Raw genomic sequence first — 12,231 nt, 5'->3', positions numbered from 1 at the left:
ATACACAATGTATTTTTATTTTCTTCTTTTTGTTTAGTTACATATTCTAATTTTTTCTATGACCATTTATTATCACCCATAGCCTGGTTAGGAATCAAAGTTGCAGAGTTTCCCCTCTCTGCATAAAGAATAGAATCCAGGGGTTGGCAGGAAGTTGAGAGCCATGTACAGATCCAAGCCCCTTTCTGAGACAGCAAAGGAGACTCAGAGGATTATAAATGGCTTATCCAAGTTACCTAGCTGAGTAGTGGAGAACCAGTGCTATCACTGGGCTCTGCAGATTCTTAAACTCAGATTGATCCAGTCATTCCTGACACCTCCAAATTACAGAGAAACTTGTGTCTATGCTACTCAACATCAATGCCTCAACCCAGAAAGCAGGGGTATGCCCCTTTAGCTGTATGCTGAACCAGAATATTTGAATAAAATAGTTTTTAATGATCTCTCTTCTAAGTGACCTACACACAACAATAAGAAACCTCAACTGCAAACTGCATGTCACATGATATTCTAGGATTTTTCTGAAGCAAGTCATAAAATACCAGATTTCTCTCAAGACATCTCAGAATTGAACTGGTGAGGTAGAGAGGGGAGAGAAAGAGAGAAGATGACAATGAAAATAAGTTCTTGTGACCCAGATTTATTGTCATATTTTTACTGTGAAAACTCCTCTACATTTAATAAGCCTCATCATTCATTCTATGTGCCAGAAAAGAATATGCTGGCCTCTTGGAAGTCAATGTGGGTCAGGTGCAGGAAAGTTAGGTCTCCGTTCTTCTCTGTGACCTAAGTCCAATGACTCCTGACCAATTTCTAGCAAGGCATTTATTGAAGAATCGCAAGTAAGATCACCACATCCGGCCTTGAATCATCTTTCTGTAACAGCTGTTTTCTCCTCAAGCAACATTCCTTTGGAGACTCTTGATAGAACAGAGGGACAGAGTTAATTCTTCCCTCATTACATAAGCCAAGGAAGTAGCAGCCAAGAGTGAAAAGGAATGTTCCAAGATGGTCTGTCTCCCCAGGCCTCCAACTCAACTGCCATTAACAGAAGCAAACCAGCCTGGGAAAACAAGAGAGCCTCAAAGGAATGAAAGTCTTACTTACGGACACACATTTCTCCACTTTCATAAAATCCAGGACAACACTGAGACTTGCGCCTATACATAGTTTTTTCCCCATGTCGATAGGCTGTCCGATAACTGATTCTGTGAGAAGGAAAAATCATATTGTTAGTTCTTTAGACTGACAATTTGATTAGAAATAATTTCTGTTTTGATTTTTTAAAAAGAGCTATTAAATATAATAAAGGTATGAAAAGCAAAGTACTTAAAATAATTAAGTAGAAACATCGAATACATGTCTAGACAAATATTATACTAACTCTTATCAATTTGCTAAGAATATATTAAGATGCCTTATTTAAGCCAACTTATTTCAAAGTATCAGTAATTTCATAATTTCCCTATTTTACTTATCCTGGGATATGTTGAAAAGCATTGATTAATTTATATGAGACCCCACTAAGCATCATTCATTTACATATGTTTTAAATGAAGAATTCCTTTAAAAATCTGTCTCAGTGCAGTCTCATCCCAACATAATATAGAAGGCTAGTAAACAAAAGACCTTTCTATTTAACTAAAGCATTATTCTTTTCACTGATTCACTCATACAACTTGTGTTTATTGAGTACTTACTATATCCCAGGCATTGTTCTAGACACTGGGGAAAATAGCAGAGAGCAAAACAACATAAAGCCCTTGCTCTTAAGGAACTTACATTTTACTTGGGAAGACAGATCTGGTAGAATTTGTTTAAGTAAGGATATACATTAAACAAATAATTAGATCATATAATGGCAGGTAATGATTAAATGCTCTGAAGAAAAATAAAGCCTGAGTCAGGGAATAGAATGTGACAGGGTATGGTAACTGAGATAGATTGGTCAAGGTTAGCACATGTGAAGAAATGACATTGAGCATAACATCATTTAGTGCAGGATGAATCAGTAGATGCCACACTCAACTCATAACTCAGACTACTATAAATATTTTACTGATAAAATAAGGGTATCAAGATTCCCTTCTACATTAACATTAATATTTAATGATATGTTGGTTTTGTTTCTGTGTTCACATTTGCATTAAAAAAATATATGGCTTATTTTATTTAAGGTCAGATTTAAGTTGCCTAAATTGTGTCAGATGTTCAATTAAAAGCATATGCTAAGATATGAGTTTTTTGATATCCGATGTCTATTCTCAACAGTGTTTCCCCAGTTATGCACAACATAGAAGCTAAATGAATTCTTGCGACCCAATTGATGGTAAATAGCAGACACTTTCTCTGTTGTTAGACTGTAAGTCCTTTTAGGGCATGGACTACCCTTCTGCTTTTCTACATCCTCTATGATCTGGCACTGGGATAGGTGAGCAGCAAGCCTTCAATACCTGTTCACTGATTGAATAAATACACTTTCTACCTTAATTAATATCTCTGATTATATCCGACTCTATTCCCAGTTCCTCATAAATAAATCTGAACTTCTATTACCTGTGCCGTGTGCATTTAAACCAGTTTAGAATGTCAGTGCAGCTAGTGTAGTAAATTTGATCAAAGGGATGTGGATATGACTCTTGCACAGTCACTGAATAGCTGAAAAGAAATGAAAAAACAAGAAATCAGTATTTTTATTTTTTATATTAATGATATGCTATGTACTAAAAAATGTATAACCTAAATTATCTCCATTCACAACTTCATAGTGACTTTTAATAAAGAATTTCCATGTTTTTACAGGTCTTTTATTTTAACAAGGACTGCCAAAAGGACCAGTAATACCAATATATTTAAAAGACAAGGATTCATACTGTAAATTTCAAAGAAAATATTCTTTTACTATTCACTATAAACCCTAATATTGCCAGATTTAAAAACATCATTCTTTGTTTTTAGGTATTTAATTCCCTCCTCTCATCCCAGGGCTTCAGGGATAACAAAGACTTTCACAGAATGTTTTCATTCTAAGTCTGCATGCAAATAATCAGGTTATTCAGCAAAGAGACAATTCAAGTAATCATAATGAAGTGCATTTTGCTGCTGATTCTGAAAAACCAGAGAGTGCATATTTTTCTCTGAATGGAACATAAAATAATTTGCTTTCAGGCAACAGAAGAATATACAGCATACAACAACTAAATAAAAACTACAAAGCAGTCTTTAAACCTGGTTCTAAACATATGGCTGAAACAATCAGCCTAAAATAATCACACCAACAGCTTGCTGCTACTTAAACAGTCTGTTTTCCAATACAGTTTCACTAACAGCTTCTTGTTAGAATAAAAAACATACAGTCCTATGGGCCTAAGAATATGGGTGGAAAATATCCATGAAGTGTAAAGGATATTCAATGTTCAATTCCATGCTTTTTAATTTTAAACAGTCTGTTACATGCTCTCTTGCCTACAAGAAAATCTGGAGAATCTTCTTTTCCAAACAATTTATTCTATTTGCTTTCAGCCTCTTAAAGATTTCCACTAAAATCTTCAATTCACACAAACAAAATGGGCCATAATCACTAACTCACTTGCTATAAATCAATAGTCCAAGTTCATTAATAGGAACTATCAACTAGAAAAGGCATGAAAGGAATGAGGTTGAAATTTCATCATGACGAATACAGGTTAGACAGAAACTTGGTTTGAAAAGCTATGTGGTGCTGACCTCACAAACAATGGGATTTTTTTTTTCTGCAGCTGGTCTCTGGTAGTCATTATGTAGTTAAGCTTCAATAGGACATCTATGACGTAATTATACTATTAACAGTTGTGTGTATTTCATTCTTTGGGATATTGCTATTTGATTTCTAGGTAAATTTAGGGATCCTCCATAAATATTAGACAGATGAAGTAGATCCTATTGAAAAGATCACTGGATTAGAAGACAGGGTTATAATCCTGACCCGATACTGAGAAACTGGGTGACATTCAACAGATAACCTCACTTCCCTGGGTTGTCATCATCACATTTTAAAATAAGTGGGTCAGAAGTAGTGTTGGAGATCCCTTCTCATTTAGCATCCTGACTTTCTGACATGCATTTTAGATGACTGTTTCTTTCCACAACAGGTGAAACCTGTCTCTACTTGCAAAAAACAGGTCAGATGAGCGTGGATTGTGCAATTATGTGCTGTGATATAAGACCTTTTGGGTAAAGAGTTATCGGCTAAAATATTAATGTTCTTGGAATGACATATCAAATTACACTATTAATGTTTTCTTCAGACTTTTAGTAGTGTCCTGATATAAATTCTAAGGCTTTCTTCCCAATATTTCTTCCTTCTGTGAAATTAAATAACTCAAATTTAAAGCTGTTCAGTGGCTCAAACCTGTAATCCTAGCACTCTGGGAGGCTGAGGCAGGAGAATTGCTTGAGCCCAGAAGTTCTAGGCCAGCCTGGGCAACATAGCAAGACCCTGTCCCTACAAAAAAAAATTTTTTTTAATAGCAGAGCATGGTGGCACTCACCTATAGTTCCAGCTCCTTGGGAGGCTGAGGCAGAAGGAGCGCCTGAGCCCAAAAGGTCTAGGTTGTGGTGAGCCGTGATCATGCCACTGCCCTCCAGCCTGGGCAAGACCCCAATTTAAAAAAATGTTAAGAAGGGGTCTGGGATGGGATGGAAAGAAGCTGGGAAAGGACACTGATTAGAAAGAAAAAAAGAGACGAGAAGGAAAGAAGGAAGAGGGGAAGAAAATTAAATAAACAAACAAATAAATAAATAAATAAAAATAAAGCTGTTGGAACTTTAAATTATTTTGAACCTTAAGAGAAACATGACTATGTGGTCGGAGTCATGCAGTATGAGCTGCAACTTCTGCTTTTTCTTGTAAGTGATTAGAAATTATCGAATGATGCCAGAGATAGGACCCCCTCAGATCATTATCCCTCCTCGTGAAATGTTAAAGCAATCTTTCTTGAAATGTAGCAAGCAGTAATGAATCAAATCTCTGTAACATATGTATTGGCCTTGTATGGAAAATGTTGAATCCTGTTAAACTTCTCTGTTTCTGCCTATAAAAGTGAAATCTTAACTTCCCCACCTGGGTACACTGATCCCATTCCTTTGGAGTCTGTGTATTCTGTATAACCATCCTCAAACTTTGTGCTCATAATGTGTTAAGTACCGAATAAACCTAATACGTAATCATATTTTCTGACTCTCATTGTTTAAGGGTGACTCTTCTTATCTGGCTATTTGTAAATAATGGAATCTTAAGATCTGCAGCATTATATTTCTGTCTCATTTCTAGTGGAGATCAAAGCAAATGAATGTCATCTGTGTATAGAACTACTGTACAATATACATGACGGAGTATTATGCAGCTATAAGAACAAAATCATGGAATTTGCAGCAAATTGGATGGAGTTGGACACCAGCATACTTAGTGATCTGTCACAGAAACATAGAACGGATGCCAAATGTTCTCACTCAGAAGTGGAACCTGAACATTAATCACAATAGCACAAGGGAGCAATCGGCAGTCAATGAACACTGGGTGGGGGGGCATGTAGCATCACAAAGATCACAAAGGGTGCCTGGTCCTAAACCAGAAGAAGTGATGTCCAAACTTCACCTGCACACAGCCTACTTGTGTAGCTAATCCTGACTTGTACCCCACATATCTATAATAAAATAATTTTTTAAAAAAAAAGAAACCTGTAGAACTCCTGTACAGATACAGTCCTACATCACTTCCGAGCAAAGAAGAGCAACTTCCCACATATGGTGCAGGAATGAAAAAGAAACCACTCTAAATTAATGCTAGTTGGGAGAAAAAAAACTCATTCTACCAGTCTCTGCAGTACTGATTTCACTGAACTAAATTAGTTTGTTAGAATGAGACTTGATACTGAGTTCCTAGAAAATTTCAAAGGCCATGTTATGATATTCAAGTCTGTATGCCTTAGAGAGCAAAAGTTATCATCAACAAATGGATCCTGGTCAATTCTTTAATGTGGATGGAAGAACTGATCCCATAAGCAAACATGAAAATATTTTCACTATTTTCTAGCAACCTGGAAGAGTCCTTAAATGAAATGAAATGTTAGTGAACACAAATGTCCTCTTCTTGCCACTTGCTGCTTACTAATGGCACACCTTTGTAGGATGTCTTTGTGGTTTTAGAATACAGAAAAGCTCTTTTCTATAAAAGGACCACAAAGCATTTAGGATTTCAATTCAATAAACACTTACTGAACAACTTGTATACAATTCCTGAGCTTGAGGAGCTCTCAGTCCAATGAGACAGGTCAACATCGTGCTCTCAGTCTAATGAGACAGGCCTACAACGAAATGCTAAATGCTAAGCATGACACAACTTTCATAGAGAAATATATATACAGTTTGAGAAAAAAGGAGTATAAAAATCACTACACTTTGAGTATTTTCTCCTCAATCTTAACTTTTCCATTAATATTATTTTGTCACTCAAACCTAATTCAGAACTGACTGTATATAAATTCCTTCTCACATTGATCAAAAACTGGTGTTTCTACTGAAGTTTATTGAAGGATACAAAGTCTTTTCAACACAAATTTATTTTTGTTTCTTTGTTTTGAAGGTTTTATTATCACGCTACAAAATTTGGAAAAAACATTTTTTAAAAAGAGAGCCAGAGAGAGAATTCCATACCTCTCAACCACATTTTGCTGTGCTATTTTTTACAGTTTCCAGGGGATTCTATTTTTTTCAGTTTGAAAGTATTTTAAAAACTATATTATTATAATCATGCCATACACATACTTTTGAAATCTACTCTTTTACTTAAGAATATATCATAAGCAGTATTCCAGAGTTAGTACACAGTCTTCAATTTATGACTGCCAAATACTCTGGAAGTGACTGTACCTAATTTGCTCCATATCTATCTATCATCTGACGATTAAATTATTGTCACTTTTCAAGGGCTCCAGCTTCTGGAAGTTGTGTGTTTCATCAAGAGGGGAAGTCTCTTCAAGAATGAGCCTGTACCCTCTGACCTTTTTCACTGCTGCTATGGCCAGTGCCCAGGCTATTGTTGGAACTTAATTAGCTCCTCTGCTAACAATTTATACCTCCATGTTCACCAGCACTCTGGCCCAATCCTGTTTGTATCATCAATGAGTACCATTGAACTTCCAAATGGAGTCAGCATGAACACCAGGATCCTCCGACACCGTCCTGCCCCAATCATCTCTGAAACGTTTCTATAGAACATTTAAAGCTTCTAAAGCAGGCAGAGAGTGGCAAACTATGATATAAAAAAAACTAATCCCAATTCTTCACCATTTTCAGCATTGAGATGCAAAACTCCATATTTTCTGCTTGTTTGTTTCATCTTCTCAAACACACAGAAAACATATCATCACCATGATTTTAATCTATTAAATATTATCTGGGGAAAAACCCCAGCAAGATTTAATTTAAGGTCATAGAATGGTGGAGGAGGGGGAAGTGAGGGAGTGGGGAGGAGGAAGCCATTATCACTTGGACACATTCCAAAGTGGTTAATTACATTTTACCTGCCTAAATTATCTTGTTACTTTAATCAGATATGGTAATGATCTTCATTTCTTATCTCTGCTCACTTCAGGACTGCTAGATTCAATTACTCCCACTTCTGTCTTAGTAATTGAGGGTTTGGGCTAAGAGTGGTTTCTCTTCACTTGTGTCTTCTTTAGAAGAAACCCCACTAGATGGAAAAGCTCAAACTCACAGAATACAGAAAGAAGATGGGGAGAAGAAGTAGATAGTTTTTGGAATGATTCATTTCCAAAAGGACGCTGTGCAGAATTCCTTGAATTATAAACGCCCCTTTGTGTACCTTAAATGAATTAATTTTTTTATTTCATTTTATGCACAATTTCTAAGAATCCCCATTGCTGCATTCAAACAAGGCACATCTTCATTTGAAAATAAATATCTAGATATCAATGGGAATGCCGCCTGAAGACACTGATAGAAGTACTTTTGTTCAGTGCTTCTCAACTTGTATGTGCAGACAAATCCCCCTGGGGTCTTTTTAAAATACAGATTCTGATCTAGTAGATCTGGGGTGAGGCCTGAGAGTGTGCATTTCTAACAAGCTCATGGCTCAGCTCCACAAACCATACTCTGAGAAGCAAGTCTCCAGGTGATCTCATGACTCTGAGCCCCACTGAGCGTAGGTGGGCTTCAGTGGATGAAAAGCCCCACCTACATGAACCCTTCTACCAGAATCATGTCCTTGAGCTAATCTTCTCATTTTGAACAAGCCCATTTCCATTTTTGAAAATGGTACAGTCACCTGCACCTTTTTGGAATCACTTTAATTCATCTTGCTATACCTTTCCCCATTCTTAACAAAAAATTTCCAATTTATTTTACCTTTCCTCTAGAAATCATTACAAAAATTATAGTCTTATAACAAAAATTTACCAATAATATTATAGCTGTCAATCCTTCTTCATATCAGTACACAGAAAAAAAAACACACAGAAAAAAATTTTTCATAATTTTCCTATTTGTCCATATTTAATTTCCCTTCCTCTCAGAGAATATTTTAGAGGTTACTCTAATTGCTTGCACAGCTGTGGGATTCTATTAGGTTTAGAGATTTATATGCCCCTTGTCTGTCTCTCTCATTTTCCGTGCACCCTCTCCCAAATATGGACATATTTGGTCATTTCATTTCCTTTCAGAAAGTGAGCTCACTCACTCAACAGGTATTTACAGAGCACATGCCACATGCAAGGCAGTATTCTAGACAGTGAAAATTATCAATGGTAAGTAAAACAGTGCACTCATGCATTAGCAGCTTCTGTCCACTGCTGAGCAAGGAAGAACAAAATGTGTACTGATCAGTGGATACTGGATCATTTGAAGCCTTGTCTTTTGTTTGCTTTTTCTCTTTCAGATTTTCCTTCAGAGAGTTCATCTGTTCACATCTCATCATGCTGTTTACTCCCAAATCTATTCCCAAATACTTCCAGGCCTGTATTTCAAACTGACTTTATGAACGCAACATGCAAAACCACACTAACTCTCTTCCTTCCTAAATCAACTCTATTTGATTTTTCCATATGTGCAATGACACCAGTTTTCTTTCACACAGCAGTTTCTAAATCTCAGCCTTTTCTGCCTCCTTCACAGCCTCAATGTATTAGCAAGATCTGGTCGTTCTTATTTTATAGATCTCACAAATTTCACTTTTCCTCTCATCCCAAAGCTATCATCCTCCGAGAAGCTCAACTACCAAAGGCTTCCCCCGTTCTAAATTTGATGTGTATCCATTTGTGAAGTCACTAATTTGCTTTTATTATTTTAATAAATATTTATTGTGTCTTTCTTAGTGAGGTGGTTTATGAGAGATGCTGTAAATATTAAAATTAGTAGGAGGTCTTGTCCCTTAAATTCTGTATAACATGGTTGATATCACAAATATATAGAACTTGATTACATACCTATATTTTCTCTACAGCTTAAAGTTTCGTAATGATATGCAACTTCACTGAATGATCAGATAATTATTTTTTATTACCCTGACTGTAGTACTGCCAGTAGAGATGGGGATAAGCCCTTCAAAAACTAATGCTATGAGAGACCAGCATTCCCCTGCAATAATACTACTGCTGTGCTTGAGAAACTCTGGGCTTTGTGCATCCTAGCCATGGGTGACAAAGGCGATTAGAAAGTGTACTCTGTGGTTTGCTAATCATAGTGCTGAGGATGACAGGAAAAAGAGACCAAGAGTGTGATGTCATCATACTTACAGCTATTTAAAATACCACATTGAGATACCACCTAACTCCAGTCAGAATGGCAATTATCAACAACTCAAAAAATAACAGCTGCTGGAGAGGGTGTGGTGAAAGGGGAACACTTCTACACTGTTGGTGGGAGTGTAAACTAGTGCAACCTCTGTGGAAAGCAGTGTGGCGATTCCTAAAAGCTCTAAAAATTGACCTTCCATATGACCTGCAATCCCCCTACTGGGAATATACCCTGAAGAACACAAATCACTCTATAAAAAAGATACCTGCACACGTATGTTTATCGCAGCGTTGTTCACAATAGCAAGAACCTGGAAACAACCATGCTGCCCATCAAAAGAGGACTGGATTAAAAAAATGTGGTACATATACATGATGGAATACTATGCAGCCATAAAAAAGAACAAAATCATGAATTTTGCTGCAACCTGGATGGAACTAGAGTCTATTATACTGAGTGACCTCTCACAGAAACAAAGATCCGAATATCACATGTTCTCACTCATATAATGGACTTTGAACATCCAATGCAATACTATAAGAAAATGACTGACAGTACTGGGAAACTATGGGGGGGAGGGGGATGGGATTAACAGTAGCAAATATCTGTCGGGGGATGGGAAAACACCTCTTATCAACAGGGTGCCTGAATGAAATGTAATTGTACACCTAACCCTTAACTGTACCCCACAAAACCATAATAAAAAATACTGATTAATGAAAAAAAAAATACATATTACTCTCCAGTACTTAATACGTTCTATTTGTTTGAAACACTTGCATTGACATTTTCTGGACAAAGCAAATCTCTTGGAAATTCAAGTAGCCATAGAGCAAAGCAGACTGCACTTGATTGTACTGCAATATCACTAGATGTGTTTGTTCTATTATTTTTTTGTGTTCCAAAAAGGACTATATGATTCCTATGAGATCCCACTGTTTTGTACTTCCTCTGTATTTCCTACTGCAAATTGACCAGATCTAGACACTGCATCATCTGCCGTCACATAATCTGTCCAGTCTTACCCTCCTCTAATACCGTGCTGACTCCATTCTGGGTTTGCACGGCCCTCGGAGGACCCCATGGCACTGGTTTCAAACTACCTCCCATTCTTAGAACCCAACCATTGCTATCCACTCATTAAGTTCTTCAAGAGTATCTCAGGGGACATTACCTCCAGGCAACCTTGCCAGTCCTCCAAAAATCAGGTCTCTCTTATCAAGCCATCTACAGCACAATTTTTTTAACTCCAGGTATTTCAACACTTTAGTTCATTTTTCATGCTTCCTTCCACTTCTCACTCATGCATAAGTTCCCATGCCTAAGTTCAGCTCCCCCAAATTGTTGCAAATAGATCCAAAGCAGGGACAAGACGTTAGGAAGATCATTTTAATTGAGATATTAATGTTTTCCTGGATCTTCCAATTGTACCCATGTTAGAATCAGATATATCAAATTTTCTTCACATAATATAGATTCTGCAAGACCAAAGTGAGGAATTCTAATTTATTAGACATAACTAATGATTTTTACATAAAAGTAATTTTACAATCTCTTCTCAAATTCTAACTTTATGCATCAGACTAATAATGGCAGTATATAAAGGAACTTCTCAGCAATTCTTTCTCAAGCTACTTTCAGAACTATTACCTTTCCCAGTGGCTACACACATTAGGGTCTTCAAGATTCAGTGGTGATGCTGTCCCAATCCAGTAGTATAACAATAAACAAATAAAGCTCGGGCATGAGTTCAAAGAAATAAGCATTTTTGCTGAAGAACACCCTACAAGAAAAAGGAAATTCAAATTAGAGATGCATTGAAATATTCCAGACAGAACTCTTTTCAGCACAGCAAACACTGGGTACCAGTTGTCACTAGGGTTGAAACAGGCATAACAAGCCATGTGTTTAAATAGTCGAGTCACCAAATCCCATGGTCCAGGGGACAGGGGTGTTTCTTCTGTTGTGCAGGGACCCTATCATTCTGTAAATTACTAAAATGTGAAAATCATCATTAATTGCCACTGCGACAAAAGCCCTTCTCATCCATGCCAGCCAACACTAAAGGAATCCACCAAAACAACTCAGAGCAACACAGGCTTCCAGATTCTCTCACTAGGCATATTTCCCTTCTGGAAGAAGAGGACTCACAGAGGATCTGGCCTGACTTCTCCTATAGGATAAATAGTAAAACATAAGCTCCATTGAATCAAGAAAGAGGCACCTCGGCACAAACTGACATTCATTCAATTATTCATTCAACAACATACACTGAATCCTACTCAATCTTAGGCACCATGCAGAAACTGGACATAAGATAGAGAATCAGTTCCCATCTGTGCCCATTAAGATGTCTATAATTTAGTAATCATGACATTTCTTAAATATGGTGTCTCAGTTTCTCCATCTGTTGAATAGAAATGAAGTCAACAATCTCAT

At 36.8% G+C, this 12,231-nt stretch overlaps 1 protein-coding gene across 1 annotated transcript in view; it reads right to left on the bottom strand.

Annotated features, from left to right (window-relative positions):
* Positions 1 to 11,571, bottom strand: part of MEGF10 (multiple EGF like domains 10) — a 128,885-nt gene extending 117,314 nt beyond the window's left edge. The window contains exons 1-3 of the mRNA XM_008065041.2: positions 11,443 to 11,571; positions 2,557 to 2,658; positions 1,108 to 1,208 (exon numbers count right to left, since the gene is read on the bottom strand). Coding sequence (XP_008063232.1) covers positions 1,108 to 1,208; positions 2,557 to 2,658; positions 11,443 to 11,558 — 319 coding nt within the window. The 5' untranslated portion in view covers positions 11,559 to 11,571. The remainder of the gene's footprint in view (positions 1 to 1,107; positions 1,209 to 2,556; positions 2,659 to 11,442) is intronic.
* Between the last annotated feature and the right edge of the window lie 660 nt (positions 11,572 to 12,231).

Source organism: Carlito syrichta, unplaced genomic scaffold, assembly GCF_000164805.1.
Source record: "Carlito syrichta isolate Samal-C Ts95f unplaced genomic scaffold, Tarsius_syrichta-2.0.1 Scaffold308139, whole genome shotgun sequence".
NCBI lineage: Eukaryota > Metazoa > Chordata > Mammalia > Primates > Tarsiidae > Carlito > Carlito syrichta.
Note: the sequence above shows the minus strand (reverse complement) of the source record. Positions and strands in the feature narration are given on the sequence as shown.